This window comes from Phoxinus phoxinus, assembly GCF_949152265.1.
Source record: "Phoxinus phoxinus genome assembly, chromosome: 2".
Taxonomy (NCBI): domain Eukaryota; kingdom Metazoa; phylum Chordata; class Actinopteri; order Cypriniformes; family Leuciscidae; genus Phoxinus; species Phoxinus phoxinus.
In genome coordinates, this window is record NC_136877.1 from 48,916,721 (window position 1) to 48,935,493 (window position 18,773).

Here is an 18,773-nt window from a genome sequence, read left to right on the forward strand (position 1 = left end):
TAACGCGCCTCCCGCGAATCTTCTTTTGTTGTTGTTTTTTGTGATTATCTTTGTCCAGTCTGCGTTTAGTAAACTTTAAAGCACTAATTTTGCGGAATTAATGAAATAAACGTCTGTTCAGATCGCCGCCTGTTTTGATTGCTTAGAACGCGCCCGAATTCTGATTGGTCGAGAGGATGTATCGCGTTTAGGCTAAAAATAGGTTTGGCGCTTATCGCGTTTTGGAAAGAAACTGCATCTTGCAGTACATTTTAAACCAGGATATATCGCGATTTTGGCATGACACGTTGATGGAGCAGTGAATAGGTTCAGTACACAGCAAAATGACATGATAAACTCATTTTTTTTTTAAATGGCGTTTATCGCGTTTTGGAAAAGAGCTCTTCATATATATATATATATATATATACACTGCTGCCGAGGCACAGCGGTGATTCAGGTAATGGGGATTGCAAATGGATTTTAGCAGAGGGGTTAGAGTCGGACCAAGCCTTATTTCTGCCCTAACTAGATCCAGGGCCTTCTCTCAGGGTTTGGAAGCACACGCTGTGGTTCCCCGAGTGTGTCACCAGTGCTACAATTATTCAGCTCTGAGGAGTTAAATGTTTTTAGCATCGATGCAGGAGATGCTGAGGACTCTCCACACCGAGGTGTTGAGATCGTATAAGAAACCAGTCTCTTATCGAGTGTATAGTGCACAAACATCTCACTATTCATTGGTATTAGGCTATGGGGCAATGCCGGCGTAAGAGATGTTAGCTAGGTATCTCTCCCCTCAGTCTACATCATCCCGACATTACCCACCAAACCAGTCAGAACAACTTCGGCTTTGGTGGGAAAGGCTTTTGGATTTTTTAATTAATCATAACTAACATTTATTTTTCTTGCAGGAATAACATTAAAATGCTTCTGAATCCTAAATGTATCCTATCCCTTTGGTCAAAACCACTGTGTATGTGTGTGTGTGTGTGTGTGTGTGTGTGATGTCTGAATTCAATTCAACTTTATTTCGCCATGTATACAGATACTAGGAATTTGGATTGGTCTTCTCCATGCAGGCAACACACAGTAAAACAGAAAAACAAAGAAAACAAGGACAAAAACACAAGCACAAATAGATACATTATGAGCAATAAGTTAATATGATTGTAGATAGTATTGTGTTAAATAAAAATAAAGTGCAATGAATTCCAGATGTAAGAGTCAATCAGGAGGGCTATTGCTTGGGGGGAAAAACTGTGGCGGTGGCGTGATGTTTTGGGCAGAAAGGCCCTGTACCGCTTTCCAGAGGGGAGAAGATTAAACAGACTATTGGCAGGATGAGAGGGGTCGGCCGCAATCTTCACAGCTCTGGTAATGGACCTGGAGCTGAACAGGTCCATGATGGAGGGCAGGGGGCAGCCGATGATCCGCTCTGCTGCCCGGGCGACTCTTTGTAGCCTGGCCTTTGCGCGGGCTGACGCAGAGGCAAACCAGACCGTGAGGGAGGATGTTAGCACACTCTCAATGACCGCTCTGTAGAATTGTTCCATGATGAGGGGACTGAGCAGTAGTCCTTTCAGGCGGCGGAGGAAGAACAGGCGCTGCTGGGCTTTCTTCACTATTTGGGAGATGTTTTTGTCCCATTTGAGAATATAACAAACGGGGAAATTATACTACACTCTCAGAAAAAAAACGGTACAAAAGCTGTCACTGGGGCTGTACCTTTTCAAAAGGTACACTTTTCTACCTAAAGGGTGCATATTGGTACCTTAATGGTACATATTAGCACCTAAAAGGTCAGATAAGTCAGATAGATTAAATTGGTAAACGTATTTGGTATGCTGTCGGGGGAGAGGGCTCTGATCTTGGTAATTGGCCCGAACACAGAGTATCCTCACTCTAAACCATTTGAAAAAGTACAGCCCCAGTGGCAGCTTTAGTACCTTTTTTAGACAAATATCTACATTTATAAACTTGTGATTTTGAGAAAACAAAGTAAAGCAATCAAGAAAACAGAGTTTGCTCCTATAGTAACAGAAATGTTTACACAAGAAGAACCAATCAAATTGCAGTCATGTCACTTTTGCCATGCATCTATTCTATAAAAACTGTCGTATTCTTTTTGTTTGTGGGATTCTTTCTGAAATGTTTCTGTGATTAAAGCATATTCAAAGGCATTGTCTTGAGTCGGTTTAGTTATTGCTGCGCAGCAAGATAGTGGAGCACTAGAGATCTTATTTCCCAAGTGTTCATATTGGTCAAGATGTTGATCGACTCAGAGCTAGATAAAAATTTTATTGAACGTCAATCAGGAAACGTTTAGGGACGTCGATTAGGAGATGACCTGCTGTAAGCCTCCCAGGATGACTTGCTAGGAGGCCTGGATGAGGGCGGGGGTATCGGCCCTGACACAGTTACAGAGTTGCGTCGGGCCACAGATCACATTGGTCACTCAAATAACACCAGAGGCCAGTAGATTTGGTGGTTTATGAGGTTTTATTTCAAACAAAGAAACAAATGAAAAGTCTCTTTGTCACACGTGCAGATTTCTCATACAGACACTTATCAGAAATGCCATCTGTTATAAACTCAATAGCTCATATATATGGACTTTAATGAGGGTTTGTCAGGACATAATTGATGGTTTAATCTTTATGATGATGATGATGAATCATTCATGTTTTATACTTCTGTCTAAATCCCTTTGGATAATAAAAGCACCTGGAAAAATATTAAATGTAATGATATACTATTTCTCTTCTTTTTTTTTCTTCTTTTTTTACCAGTGAAATATAAAACACAGTACAAAGATATGAATATAATACTGTAAAACATAGTGTACAAAAAAATAAACATACAAAACATCAAATCGTTACACACATACAATCGTTACTTGCTTATCTTGTTGCCCTTCGACTGAAAATTACAACCAAAAGCTGCACAATGTGGCATCGTATCAATATTTTATTTTCCCAGTTGTGTTGCAAGGTAGCGCCCGTAGCTCACGAGTACAACCAATTGACGTCATCGACACAGAATGCACTGTGCACCTAAGATGCCCCCCCCATTGTCCAAAATATATACAACAATGTGGATTTTTTAAAATAATGTAAATCTTTCATGGGTTTTCTACTACATATTTCAGTAAGAGACATCATTAACATTATATTACGATATACAAGTCTTAATAGTCGGAGTTTACTTTAAGGAAGCAATTTGATTTTTCTTCAAAGAGATGCATGATGTTTAGAAAGACATTGTGATTCTTAAGAAAGTAAACGAAGAACACAATAGAGAATATCAGAGTTGAAAAAAAAGAGTAAATGAAGCTGAAAGGAACCAAAGAAGGTGGAATAATAATCTAAGGCTTTATGGTCTGCAGATCCAGAAGGAGAGAATATCAAGCAACGAGTGATTGACAAACGCCACGCTGTGGTACCGGAGGCTGCAGATAACTTGGTTTCCCTTTATTTTGATGGTCCCTTTAACACATTCTGGTGACTATAAGTAACGTTGCACCTACATGTCAACTAACTCTCATTAGAGTGTGTTAGTAGAGTATTAGTAGAGTATTAGTAGAGTGTGTTGGTAGAGTATTAGTAGAGTATTAGTAGAGTGTGTTAGTAGAGTATTAGTAGAGTATTAGAAGAGTGTGTTAGTAGAGTAATAGTAGAGTATTAGTAGAGTATCAGTAGAGTGTATTAGTAGAGTATTAGTAGAGTGTGTTAGTAGAGTATCAGTAGAGTGTATTAGTAGAGTATTAGTAGAGTGTGTTAGTAGAGTATTAGTAGAGTGTGTTAGTAGAGTATTAGTAGAGTGTGTTAGTAGAGTATCAGTAGAGTGTGTTAGTAGAGTGTGTTAGTAGAGTATTAGTAGAGTGTGTTAGCAGAGTATCAGTAGAGTGTGTTAGTAGAGTGTGTTATTAGAGTATTAGTAGAGTGTGTTAGTAGAGTATTAGTAGAGTGTGTTAGTAGAGTATTAGTAGAGTGTGTTATTAGAGTATTAGTAGAGTGTTAGTAGAGTGTTAGTAGAGTGTGTTAGTAGAGTGTTAGTAGTCAGTCAGTCAGTCATATTTATTTATAGAGCACATTTAAAAACAACAGCTGTTGGCCAAAGTGGTGTACAACATGTAAGCAAGTATCCTAATGAATAAACAAAACCACAGATAAACAATACACAATACAATACAATACAATACAATACAATACAACACCACTATGCCCACTTATGACCATAAGCAGCGGTAAATAAGTGGGTTTTAAGCAAAGATTTAAAATCAATGTATTTTGGAGCGGTCTTTATATGAGATGGCAGATTGTTCCAAAGCTGTGGAGCGGCCACTGAAAAGGCACGATCTCCTTTTAATTTTAGACGTGTTCTTGGAACAGTCAGCTGTAAACTGCTAGTTGACCTGAGATTTCTAATAACATTATGGTGAAATGAAAGGAGATCAGAGATGTATGGAGGAGCCAGTCCATGCAATCCCTTATAAACGAACAGTAGTGTTTTGAACTTAATACGATATTTAACTGGCAGCCAATGGAGAGAGAATAATACTGGCGAAATATGTTCTCTTTTCCGTGTTCCTGTCGACAATCTAGCAGCAGCATTTTGGACTAGTTGAAGACGTGACAATAGGGACTGTGAGACACCCAAGTACAGTACATTACAGTAATCTAATCTTGATGAAATAAAAGCATGTATCACAGACTCCATGTCTTTGGGTGTTAAAAATGCCTTAATTTTCGCAATATTCTTCAACTGATAAAAACAACTTTTGACCACACTGTTGATCTGTTTGTTAAAAGTCAGAGCAGAGTCAAAAGTAACACCCAGATTGTGAACATATGAATGGAGATTGTCAGATAAAGGTCCCAATTTACTGGCAACAACCTCTGTTAAAGTAGATGAGCCAAAAATTAAAACTTCCGTCTTAGAATCGTTTAGCTGAAGGAAGTTGGCAGCCATCCACTGTTTAACGTCTCTTAAACAATCCAATAAACACTGCAAACTAGAGTCATCCTTTGGATGTAAAGGGACATAACACTGAGTATCATCTGCATAGCAGTGGTATGATACATTATACTTGCTAAAAATAGTATACAATGGAAGCATGTATAAGGAGAATAAAACAGGACCCAGAATCGAGCCCTGCGGAACCCCATATAAGACTGGTGCACGAGATGATAGGTAATTTCCTGTCTCTACTGAGAAGGTTCGATCCTTTAAATATGAGGCAAACCAGTTCAAAGCACAACCTTGGATCCCAATTAGCTTTAAGCGATTTAAAAGAATGCCATGATCGAGAGTGTCAAATGCCGCGCTAAGATCCAGTAGAATTAAAACAGCACATTTACCGGAGTCAACAATCAGAAATAAGTCATTTAATACTTTAAGCAGTGCAGTCTCTGTACTGTGCTGTGATCTAAAACCAGATTGATATTTATCCAAAATACCATTTTCCTGTAAGAAAGAAGAAAGCTGATTGAACACAACCTTCTCCAAAACTTTTGACAAAAATGGTAATTTAGAGATGGGACGATAGTTATTCAAAACTGTTGGATCAAGGTTTGGCTTTTTGAGCAGCGGCTGCACAATGGCATGTTTAAAGTAAGATGGAACTAACCCACTAACTAAGCTACTATTGATTATTGACAGTAAGCTAGGACTAATAAAATCGAGTATATCTGATAAAAGGTGAGGATAAATAACATCCAGTGAGCAAAAGGAGAGTATTAGTAGAGTGTGTAAGTAGATTATTAGTAGTGTGTGTTAGTAGAGTATTAGTAGAGTGTGTTAGTAGAGTATTAGTAGAGTGTGTTAGTAGAGTATTAGTAGAGTGTGTTAGTAGATTATTAGTAGTGTGTGTTAGTAGAGTATTAGTAGAGTGTGTTAGTAGAGTATTAGTAGAGTATTAGTAGAGTGTGTTAGTAGTGTGTTAATAGAGTGTGTTAGTAGTGTGTTAGTAGAGTATTAGTAGAGTGTGTTAGTAGTGTGTTAGTAGAGTATTAGTAGAGTGTGTTAGAATAGTATTAGTAGAGTGTGTTAGTAGTGTGTTAGGGGAGTATTAGTAGAGTGTGTTAGTAGAGTATTAGTAGAGTGTGTTAGTAGAGTATTAGTAGAGTGTGTTAGAAGAGTATTAGTAGAGTATTAGTAGAGTGTGTTAGTAGAGTATTAGTAGAGTGTGTTAGTAGAGTATTAGTAGAGTGTGTTAGTAGATTATTAGTAGAGTGTGCTAGTAGTGTGTTAGTAGAGTGTGTTAGTAGTGTGTTAGTAGAGTGTGTTAGTAGAGTATCAGTAGAGTGTGTTAGTAGAGTATCAGTAGAGTGTGTTAGTAGAGTATTAGTAGAGTGTGTTAGTAGTGTGTTAGTAGAGTGTGTTAGTAGAGTACCAGTAGAGTGTATTAGTAGAGTATTAGTAGAGTGTGTTAGTAGAGTATCAGTAGAGTGTGTTAGTAGAGTATCAGTAGAGTGTGTTAGTAGAGTATCAGTAGAGTGTGTTAGTAGAGTATTAGTAGAGTGTGTTAGTAGAGTATTAGTAGAGTGTGTTCGTAGAGTATTAGTAGAGTGTGTTAGTAGAGTGTGTTAGTAGTGTGTTAATAGGGTGTGTTAGTAGAGTGTTAGTAGAGTGTGTTAGTAGAGTGTGTTAGTAGAGTATTAGTAGAGTGTGTTAGTAGTGTGTTAGTAGAGTGTGTTAGTAGAGTATTAGTAGAGTGTGTTAGTAGAGTATTAGTAGAGTGTGTTAGTAGAGTATTCGTAGAGTGTGTTAGTAGAGTATTCGTAGAGTGTGTTAGTAGTGTGTTAGTAGAGTATTAGTAGAGTGTGTTAGTAGAGTATTAGTAGAGTGTGTTAGTAGAGTGTGTTAGTAGAGTATCAGTAGAGTGTGTTAGTAGAGTATTAGTAGAGTGTGTTAGTAGAGTATTAGTAGAGTGTGTTAGTAGTGTGTTAGTAGAGTGTGTTAGTAGAGTATCAGTAGAGTGTATTAGTAGAGTATTAGTAGAGTGTGTTAGTAGAGTATCAGTAGAGTGTGTTAGTAGAGTATCAGTAGAGTGTGTTAGTAGTGTGTTAGTAGAGTGTGTTAGTAGAGTATCAGTAGAGTGTATTAGTAGAGTGTGTTAGTAGAGTATTAGTAGAGTGTGTTAGTAGAGTATTAGTAGAGTGTTAGTAGAGTGTTAGTAGAGTGATTCTTCCAGTTGAAGAATGTTGAATATTTGGTGTTATGTGTGACTCTTGATTTATTATATAGGTTATGAATGGGTGAGTTCTTGGGTGAAAGGAAAGCACTTTGGTTTTAGTAGTTTAGTTATTTAGTAGTTTACCATTTTTTTGTTTCCTAAAAGATGTAAGGCTGACTTTATTTTTTTGCAGGAAACTCATGCAGTAATGTCTGAACTTTTTGTTTTCTACGAGGTAGAACCAGTGATATCTGGTTGGCATATGGGAGTAATAAATCAGCATGAGTTGCAATTTTGAAAGGCAATTTTAAAGGGAAAATTTCTAGAAAGTAAAGCTCACTCTTGAGGAAGGTGGATGATTTTGGTTGTAGAAGATGAAAATAATGTTTTAGTTATGGGGAACATCTATGGTGACAATCATACTTTACAAAACAGGTTGTTATTACACAAATTTAGACAAGAAATGTATTTCTCAAAAATATACTCCAGTGCCCAGTTGATTTGGAGATTGGAACACCATTCATATTTTCCTGCACGTACAGTTCCAATACACTGATACATTTAATCTAAATAACCAACTAACTTGTCATTATGAGTGAGACACATAAATCCTGATAAGATAGACTTCACTGGGAGTAATAAAGATAGATCCTTATCATTGGCTTTTGGTCAACTCCTGAGAAACTTAGTTGGAAATTAGATTCAGCAGACTGACATTGTTTCTTCAGTGACCGTAAAATGATTCATATACCGGTAGTTATCAGCCTTAGAGATACAAGGGAACTACTGGAATTACTACTGGAACTCAACTACTGTTTTCATTCAAAATATAATGGATATCTATGATAAACAAACAGAAAGTGAACAAGATAAAACATATTTTAATAAAATTTATATTGGAATTAGAACACATCTATGAATTTAAAGGGTTTTTTTCAATCTTGAAAGGAAAAATTTTGATTTTTTTCCTCTTTAAAGAAGCTATATTCATTGTAAGAGAATTGTTAATCTTAAATGATTCTCTTACAATGAAAAAATTATGTTGTAACATTTTAAGTTCTAAAAGTTATATACCCAAAATAAAAATATAGGTATGCTCTTAGATCCACTTTAAAAATGCTAAAATTATTGTGATTAAAACGTATCTCTTGAAAAAAATCATAAATGTATTGAAAAACTTAAAAATAATAAAGCACCAGGTAATGATGGTTTGACCTGTGAATTTTACAAAAAAAATCATAATTTCTTCTGTTAATTTTAATGTCTTCAAAGAAATATTGTAAAATTAAGTAATGTTGCCAATGTTAGGGATTGGTTACACTGATTCCTAAGCCAAGGTAAAGATTTACTAAATATAGAGAATTGGAGGTAGGGCTCTCATGATTATGAAATTTGGCTGACGATTAATTGTCTGACAAATAATTGCGATTATGTTGATTAACTGTCGGTTTTTGAGCTTTGACGAATATGTTGATTAATTGTCTGTTTCAGGGCTTTGTCATTTCATGTTTTGTGTGTGCTTCGTTTAGTTAATAATTCTGATGAATGTGTAAATTATCATTTTATAGTGTAAGATTACAGTTAACACCTTTAAATATTAAAGTAATTTATTAAATTCAGTAAATAACGGAACAGGCCATAAATGTATCATTATATATATTTTCTACATCACTATAGAATATTTGTACATCTTTGTTTATTTGGTAAACACAATCCAGAATCCACTAAACACACTATATTCATAAGCTATGACAAAAAATGCTACGTTAGTTTATCCACAGTATTCTTGCAAATTTCCTGACCAGTGATTTGTGATTAAAATGGTTATTACTAAAAGACCACTAAATGTTTTGCCATTTTTGGCTTGGCCTCCTTTTTTCTTTTTTTTTTTTGCAGGAGTGTAATGTAAAAATAAGCAACTTTCCCTTGCAACCACGACATCAGCCACGTGAACAACATGAGGGTGAGTAAATTATGAAAATGCTGATTTTGTTTTAAGTTTTGTGTGAACTATTCCTTTACGTAGTTTGAGCATCTGACATTTGTAAGTACAAAATTAATTTTCTTCCCGGAAATATCATCAAAGTCTGTTGTAGTAGATTGTATTCAATTTAAGAACCCAAAATGTCATATTTATTCAAAACGCCGCATTAATGCATGTAAATTGTGTTTCTGGGTGTTTCTCTCTCATTTCTGCTTCGAAGTCTTGATTGTGGCATTTCTTTGAGGTTAAGAATCCAGTATTCCTACGTATAATTTTTTTGTCTTTTATGAATTTAAATAAAGAACTCCGTCTCAACACATCTACGTCAGGTGACCTGTAAATGTGCAAAAACAGTTTCCATTGCAGTTTTGCGAAATATTTCTTTTTCGAATTGCCTGAAAAACCACCTCTTGCGAGTGTAAAAACTGTTTTGCGATAAATGTTTTTTTTTTGCGAAATTTACGTGTTTCCGTGTGTGTGGTCGTATTTTCAATTCGCAATTTCAATTTGCAACAGTTAGTAGAGCACACGAACATCACAACATTTTTTTGACAATGGTTCCTCTCTCGAGTTTTTTACTATAAAAGAATTGGCCATAGACCCATTTAACATTGGAGTCATTTTCGGACATGCCCATTGACTCCAATGTTAAATGGGTCCATGGCCAATTCTATTATAGTCAAAAACTCGAGAGAGAAACCATTGTCAAAAAAATGTTGTCCACCACTCTTGTTCATCCAAAACAAACTACAATATAGACTCAAGGTGTTAAATACCGGAATTATCCTTTAATGTCCCTGTATGTAAACAGGGACACGTCGTACAATGACAGGAAACCCGCAACAGAAATAATTAACTTTTCCTCCATTTTGCTTAGGAACTAATGTGATCGGAACCAAAGTTTACAGGATTGTGTCCTCTGGTATCCTTTCAGGCGGAGGACTTCTACATTCCGATTGGTTGACGCCGAACCGCGTCATAGCTTATTACCATAAAGTTGACTTGATTTCAACTCTTCTCGCCGTCCGAGACGCACCGCGGAGGTCGCCGCCGGCTCTCATTGAAAATGAATGGCTTCCGGCCAATTTGACGCTCTCGCCGCCGGCGGTGTTACCGCACCGTAAGAAACAAATAGAATGTAAATTCCAAATGGAAATAAGAAACAAATGGAAAAAGGAAAAAAAAAACTATAATTTGTCCTCTGTAATGGACACCAGGACCCGTTTATTAAGAAAATGAAAAGACATGTACACTGCACACTAGTACGAATGTGTTTGTTTGTTTTTTTTTTGTTTTTGTTTTTTTCATTTTATCAAAATGTACCGGTAATAATATTTACACTCCTGGGGCAGAAAAAATGAGCGAAGCCCAAAATGGCTGAACACTTACGTTTTTAATTGTATTAAATTGCTAAATTCAAGCCATTGGTGTCTCATCAAACATCAAAGACAGAATTACGTTTTTGGCAGAATATGGAGTGATGAATGACAATGAAACCTGAGCGATGTCTTTGAAAATCTGCTGAGAAATATACTAATAAATGCATCTCTAGCGCAGTGAAACGTGGAGGAAGAGGAGGATTTAATTCTTTATATATTTTATTATTATTTTAAATATTTTTTTATTTTTGCCCAGGTGTGTAATGTAATTTGAAACATCTTATTTGCTTGCATTTAACACAAATCCCTTTCACACAAAAATTAAATCCTAAAAAATGGTCAGTTAGTTTGCCAAGACAACGTTTTTTAATTTTTATTATTACTTTAAGTTTTAGTTTTTCAACTAATAATTATGTTTTATTTTAATTCAGCTTCCAATTTCCCAATTTAATATACTATTTCTCTCATAAATGCATCATATTATGGTAGTAAAACATTCCTATTTTTTGTTTTAAGTTTGTTTTTTACATCTAATATTTATATTTTGTACTATTTTTATATTAACTTTTTTATTACAGAAAACTAAATTTTTAATAGTTGTAATTTTAGTTAACAATAACTGCCATTTTTCCTCATTGAATATACTGTCTTAATAATAGTGATAGATGATATTAAGGGTCAAAATATATTCATATTAAGTAAAAAAGTTCAGATAAAACCAATGTGAATGCTGCAATAAGTAATTTCTTTCTTTTCATTTTAATTCTGCATAAATTGATAATGACTGACTGTCCCTGTTAGCTTTGGAATATGTGGAGGAAGACAAAGTTTATATCCTTGGAGGTTTAGTGGATGAAACCATACAGAAGGTGAGACTCATGTTGGTGGATTCATTGATGAAAGATTTAATTGTGTAGAAAGAGCTGAACTAAACAAGATCTCACTGCTTTCTTTTAGAAAATAAGCTTCACAAGGGCGAAAGAGTTTGGCATTCGCATGGCGCGGCTTCCGATTGACGAGTACATGGTGAAGAAACCAAACCCCAAAAACTTCCACTCCAAAATCCTAGCCATCAACCAAGGTCTTCGCTTTCTCTGACTCCGTTTCTACATGCTGCAATCATAATCCTCCTCTTCCCGAGTGTGTGATTGACTGTGTGCTGTTGTGTTTCAGTGTTTGAAATCCTACTGACATTTCGGGACACCAAAGATTGGACTAAAGCACTCGTCACTGGTATTCCTCCTGGAAAAGGTTACATGTTGGCCTCGGCAGCATCTACAGACGTGATAAACTCTCAGGAAGAGATGTAGACAGAGCCATTTACAGTGTGCACGGTGTGTCTACACAGTCATCTATATTAGATAACATAATGTCTGACTGAAGTCACTTGAATCAGTAAGATTCGAAATACTTCACTGCATCTTTTGTTTCATGTTTTATTTATGTTAAAATGCTCTCAAGGATGGTTTCTGCACAGTTAAAAACTGAACTGATGGGATATTTTGTCTGCATTAAAGCCACTGGATCATATCACTGATATATGCAGTTTAATGTCTCCATTCTTTTATTACTTCTTCTTTTTCAATGTGACATGGATCACATTACAAGTGATAACAGTGGCATCTCCTTGTTCATCTTTGTCAGAGCTGTCTTTCAACGTCAAACTTACACGCAGTTAAATTTTATTATTTCTGTTAATATCACACATGCCTGGTTTCACAGACAGGGCTTAGATTAAGCCTTAGTTCAAAGAAGCTTTTATAAACATGCCTTAGAAAAAAAACAATGGCTCAATTAGTTTATTTTACAATTAGTAAAACAGCTCAAACATTAATTTTAGTCTGGAACTAGACTGAAGTCATGTCTGTGAAACTGGGGGTATAATTTTACATTAGTCCAGTATCTTTTTAAAAACTACTCTTGACTAAAAACACGTTTATCAAGTAGTTTGAGCATCAGCGCGACCTAGTGGCTGATATTTATAACTGCACAAATCTTCCCGGAACCATCATCAAAGTCTGTTGTAGATTGTACTTATTTAACTTAAATGCCCAAACTTTCATATTTATATAAAAAAGCCCCATTATGCACCATGCATGTAAATATGTTACTCACCAAAGAAAACTATTGGTTTGACACCAAATAGGTTATTTTTGTGTCTAAATATATGTTGTTACATGGATTAATGTAAAAAAACAAAAACAAAAAAGATGATGTAATTCTGTTATAGACATCACTGTGTAACCTTGTAATATGTAAGTAGAAGAGCTAAACTAAACATTTAATTTTTAACAGCTGTTTTATTATAGAAATGTTAAACGACCAGCAAAAAATAATCAGGGATGCAAACAAATAAACTTTTGTGTAATTTCGCCATTTTGAGTTGAAAATAGGCCTATATAATTTATGTGATTTGTGTATTGTAATAATTAGTAACTGTCAATGTGAGGGGACAAGAAACAATAACGAAGACGTTTTCATCATATTAGGCATAAGATTAATAATGAATTTGTACGTATTGTGAATACATTTTATCTATTTATTTACCTAGTGTTCGTAGCCTTCAGTAAATTAACTTGTCTAAGAAAACGATTCATAAAACAAATAGGCTAAATATCAGTTGACCCTATGTTTAGGAAACTTTCTTTACTGACTGACACAGACGAAAATGAAAACACTGTCAGTCAAAGCTCAGCTTTATATAATATGGAACGCCAAAGATGCCAAAATCTGTGTAAAATGTTTTTTCCTCTCTCTCTACCCTCGATAGTGGGGCGGTCAGGGGGTTTGTGGGGATTCCCCAGATGGAGCGTGCAGTTGCGGTACATGCCCACAAAGTGCTGCTACCTGGTGGAGTCATACCAGGGGGCAGCAGGGCTTACAGTGCTGCTAGACAGGCCGTCTCTGCCCTGCATGCAATGGCGACCCTGCAAGTCTACGAGTCCAATGCACGAGGGTAGTTCTAAGCCAGGGTTGATGCAGGAAGTGTGCACGGTGACTGACCGTGATGAAAGTCACAGCGCAGGCCCTCGGCTAGACTATGTCCACCTTGGTGGTCCAGAAGCGCCCCGACTAAACCTTATACCCAGCAGTTCTCCGCAGTCCAGAAGCAGGTCGCAGTCTGCTGGTCGCCAAGGCCGTCGGTCCCTTGAGGCAAAAAAAAAACTCCGGCACAGCCAGCTCTGTGATATCGAGCCTCCCGCAGGAAGACGATGCCACCCGTCTCAGCCGCTGTTAATTCCTCCAAGCGGTTGGTGAAATACCACCCCTGAGACGGGCGACCAGGAGATGGACGGAGGTAATCTTCCCCTGGAGGAGGGCCGGGCAGAGAATCAATTGTTGAGTCAAATTTCTGTTCCCCCACTGGCGTCATAGCCAAGCCTATGCCTTGCCACCCTCAGCCCCCTCTTCTGTCGCCAGCGGGCAGTGATGTGTACTTCGAGATCACGAGGAAGCCTCTTCACGCCCCCTCTGCCCAACCGTGGAACAATGTAAGTGTTGCAGACCCCACTTCGGGACGCTATGCCTTCCGAGTTGGGTCCCTGCGTTTCACCTCACTGCCCCACTACAGGTACGTTTATAGTTCCTCTGACCCCGCTTGAATGGTCTTTTGGATTTGGCAAGCGCTTCCTATGCGATTCAGTTCACCCGGCATAAGGGGCATTCAGTTCACCTAAGTGTGGGAAGAGGGTGCTCCTGCCTTACGGACGGAGATCGCAGACCTTTTTAATTTTGAGTTTTATTGCACCTACTTCATTGTATTCAAGAAAGGTGGTGGGTTACAGCCAATCTTCACAGGCTCCCGTTCAAAATGGTAATGCAGAAACGCATCTTCGGATGTATCTGTCGCCGAGATTGCTTTGCAGCGATCGACCTCAATGACACTTTCATGTCTCGATTCTCCCTTGACACGGACCGTTCCTACGCTTTGTGTTTGAGGGGCGGGTATATCAGTACAAAGTCCTCCCCTTTGGGCCGTCCCTGTCACCCTGTGTCTTCACAAAGGTTGCGGAGGCTTGTTCCGCTGAGAGAGCACGGCATTCGCATCCTCAACTATCTTGACTACTGGCTCATCTTGCCTCGGTCGAGAGAGCAGTTGTGTGAACACAGGGACATGGTGCTCAATCACCTCAGGCAGTTGGGGCTGCGGGTCAACTGGGAAAAGAGTAAACTCTCCCCCGTGCACAGGATCTCTTTTCTTGGAATGGAGTTGGACTCGGTCAACCAGACATCCTGAATCTTTTTCAGAGGCTCCTGGAGCATATGGGATCTGCAGTAACGCCGCTCGGATTGCTTCATATGAGGCCGGGTCAGCACTGGCTTCACGGCCGAGTCCCGAGATGGGCATGGCAACGCACCAGGTGACAATAGTTCCCCTAGAACTGCCTCGAGTTGTTAGCAGCATGCCTTGCGCTCAAATCTTTGCAAATATGTTTTGCCCCAGTGAGCCTACTCGCATAGACACTTTGCAAAGTCAGGTAGGTCAAGAAGCAGGTCTTCCTAGTTGCCCGTATTGGCCCAACCGGACCTGATTCCCATACAGTCTAGCCACAGAAGTTCAAATATTTCAACACATCTTAATCATTTATACGCATATGATCGGAACTCTACACAAATCCCAGACTACTCTCCATTGGAAATGAATGACTTCTGGTCCGTCGTTTGTCGGAGATAGTCGAAAGGCGGCTTTTGTCAAGGATCAACTTTAAGACTAAGTGCCATATTACCAGCCCAGTAGGGATGAATACCATCTCTTTTCAACAGGTCAGGTCTGCCCCAAAAACTTTTCCAATTGTCTATGAACCCTATTTTATTCTGCTGACACCACTTAGACATCCAGCCATTGAGTAAGGACAGTCTGCTAAGTATCTCTAGAAAAAAAGTTAACTTGTTATTAAAATAAGAAAACACTGAAGTTTGTTTGTCTTTTTAGCCTGTTTTTATCATCTAATTCAATATATATATGTTTTAGGCGGTCTGTAGCCAATACTTGACTGTACAAAAACCTATATCCCAAACCATCTTAGTGTAACAGCTTTAATTTTTTATTCATATTACTATATTAGACTATTAATAATTTACTGTTCTGCATGATAATTATTAATAACAAAAATGTATTGGTAAAGAATTACAAAGTTAACAGGACTGTAAACAATTATTGAACAACCTGAGAATAGAGAAAAGAGAAAAGTTCTGCTCAGCAAGAAAATAATTAGAGGGAACATTGCTTGTAACACAGGGTTCATTTAATAAATTGTTTTATTATTTTTTTCATTACATGTCATTTTAAACACATTATTACAGAATCTGTTTCTAGAGATTATTTTAAAGTGATAACACAAAGTATGAACCTATCTAAATATTTATGTATTGGTATCATATCAAGATTATAGCAGCAGCCTCTATAGCAGCCATATCACCCTGTAGCCCAAGACTGGTTTCCCACTGAAGCTAAGCGGGGCTGAGCCTGGTTAGTACTTGGATGGGAGACCTCCTGAGAAAACCAGGTTGCTGCTGGAAGAGGTGTTAGTGTGGCCAGCAGGGGGCGCTCACCCTGTGGTCTGTGTGGGTCCTAACGCCCCAGTGTAGTGACGGGGACACTATACTGCCAAAAGAGCGCCGTCCTTCGGACGAGACGTTAAACCGAGGTCCTGACTCTCTGTGGTCACTAAAAATCCCAGGATGTCTTTCGAAAGAGTAGGGGTGTAACCCCGGCATCCTGGCCAAATTTGCCCAGTGGCCTCTGTCCATCATGGCCTCCTAATCATCCTCCTATATACACTAATTGGCTTCATCACTGTCTCCTCTCCACCAGTAAGCTGGTGTGTGGTGGGCGTTCTGGCGCAATATGGCTGCCGTCGCATCATCCAGGGGGATGCTGCACATTGGTGGTGGTTGAGGAGATTCCCCCTTCTATGTAAAGCGCTTTGGGTGTCCAGAAAAGCGCTATATAAATGTAATGAATTATTATTATTATTATTATTATTTGAAAACAACAAATGTTGAATATAAATATAGGCTATATATTTTCCCTGAACAACCAAACCAAAATTTAAAGCAACTGATACATGGTTGACAAAATTAGATGTAATCAAAGATAATTTGTGTTACATGTGCAATCTGTCTTGACATCACAGAGCAGATTCTTTAGTGTTCACTTTGATATCAGTGTAAGTGGTGCCTTTGTATGTGCCCTTGGTGTCATACTGCAGCACACTGCCGTTCTTGCAGGTGATCTGCACTGTGCCAGTGTAAGGCAGGTCAAAAGTGGCTCTTCCAATGGTGATGACAACCTTCACCTTCTTCCCTGGTGGCACATCTATATCGGTAGACAGAGTTTCGGTCCTCTCTTCTGTCTTTGTCTGACTGTAAGTGCTTGTTGATCCAACAGTGGCACTGAATCCTGCAGTAACTTCTACAATCCCTGGAACCCCAGCCTTCACTTCCATTTTAAATGTTGATGAAAAGCTTGCACTCACAGACCATGAAGATTGTTTGGTCACTTTCTTTGAGGTGTCAACTTTTTGTTTCTGGGTGACAGAAGAGTTGTTCCTGTAAGAGATGGATTTGATTTCTTCCACTATCACCTTTGGTATCAGTTGGTTGATAGTGGGATAGTTGACATTGGTGAGAACGGTTGATTGAACTGCATTGATAAACATGAATCCCATGTTGTCAATGTCTGAACCAGATCTTCCTTCAACTCCCAAACAATATCCAGAGCCGACATCAATGGGATGTTTTGTTTTTAAACCCCTTTTCATCTTGGCAAAGAAATCTCCACCCTTGTTGGTCTTGAATTTAATGGCTCCAAGACGTTTTCCCTCTCCGTTGTCCCACAGGGACAGTGAGGTGAAGCACTCACCAGGCTGGAAGGTGTACTCTTGATGATCTCCGGCTGGTTTTCCAAAGGTTTCACTTCTCCCGTCTGAAAGCCAAACCCTGACAGCCTTCACCTGCGATCCTCCCACCCAAACCCAGATCTTCTCTAAACTGGCACCGTTATTCTGACCAGTAAATGAAAATGCATGACCTCCCCTTCCACCAATTTGAAGAATAGTTGTTGGTTTGGACATCTTTGAATTGAATTGATCTATAAATAATATCACAGATTAGTATTAGCATCAGCTGAATACTTTATTTGCAGTGTGTAGCAAGTCATAATGTAATAACTGCACATAACATAATCATTAATACAATATTATTGTAATAAAATGTTCATAATGTAATAATTTTCTTAAAAAAGAAATAAAAACGAGCTCATAATGTAATAAATTTTACATTATGAGAAAATTATTACATCATATACTCACCAAAAACATTATCATATAATTGTCATAATTGTAATAGCTTTTAAAACATAAAAAATATTAGTATTCCCTTACAGTATTTTTAAAAAAAAATCTAAATCCCGTCTTAACCTGCCAACAAAATCCATCATCTAGTTTCCTGAGAAGGATTAATAAAGTATCTATCCTAGTGAAAGTCAATGGATTAATTTTGCATAGGCCTAAATGCACGTAAAATATTACTTTTTTTGGTAAAAAGAGCACGCCAAATGAAAACATGAACTTGTACTATAGACACTCAGTGCCAGAAAATTGGGTTCATGCAAAGTATTAGAAACTGTTAGCTACATCTTGAATCAAGTGCCCTTGAGTGAAAGTATACTTACATGGATGACTGCAGTTCGAATTTCTTCTTAAAATCAGCTCGTCTGGTCAAAGCTGGAAAAGTGATATGTGTTTGGTCAGGCTGCTGCTTAAATACAGCTCCAAAGGGGACAGGCAGATCCTAAAACACACCCGAGTCAATCACTAACTGTAACTTTAGTCCAGGGTCCAAACCTGAACCAGATAATAAAAATATTCATGGTTATCTAGAATCTTCCGGGCAGGTGTGTTGGGGCAATTTGGAGATTTGAACACCGAATTGAAGCTCAGAGAAGATCAACTGAGAAACTTTGTTTGTTTGTTTCCCCAAACGTAGTATAAAATTCTCCACATGCATGTGTACATGCTGTACATGATTTTCCCTTTCAAGGGAACTTGCGCTACATCGAGAAATGCTGTGGGAACGCTCTGCGTGATAAAATCGTGAAGCATGTGTGAAATCAGTCCAATGGTGTGAGGGGACGTCAGAGGCGGGTGACGTCACAAACTAGTAAACTATAACACATGCCTAAAAAGTGCAACGCTAGCTTCTGTGTCTTCAGTAAGCTCTATCTGTGAAATTGTGTGTCTTATTTGGTGTT

The 18,773-nt window shown here is 38.0% G+C and overlaps 1 protein-coding gene and 1 long non-coding RNA gene across 2 annotated transcripts; one reads left to right on the forward strand and one right to left on the reverse strand.

Annotated features, from left to right (window-relative positions):
- The first annotated feature begins 11,250 nt into the window (after positions 1-11,250).
- On the forward strand, positions 11,251-12,057 carry LOC306994375. The gene is made up of 3 exons (XR_013796671.1): positions 11,251-11,388; positions 11,477-11,600; positions 11,693-12,057. It is a non-coding gene; the product is annotated as an uncharacterized lncRNA (long non-coding RNA).
- A 4,593-nt stretch (positions 12,058-16,650) lies between these two features.
- LOC306994575 (aerolysin-like protein) lies at positions 16,651-18,266 on the reverse strand (the record flags this gene model as incomplete). The annotated part of the gene is made up of 2 exons (XM_079605163.1): positions 18,195-18,266; positions 16,651-17,612 (listed from the first exon to the last, which is right to left on the reverse strand). The coding sequence occupies exon 2, from the start codon at positions 17,593-17,595 to the stop codon at positions 16,651-16,653; it is 945 nt and encodes a 314-aa protein (XP_079461289.1). The 5' UTR covers positions 17,596-17,612; positions 18,195-18,266.
- Positions 18,267-18,773: the final 507 nt, after the last annotated feature.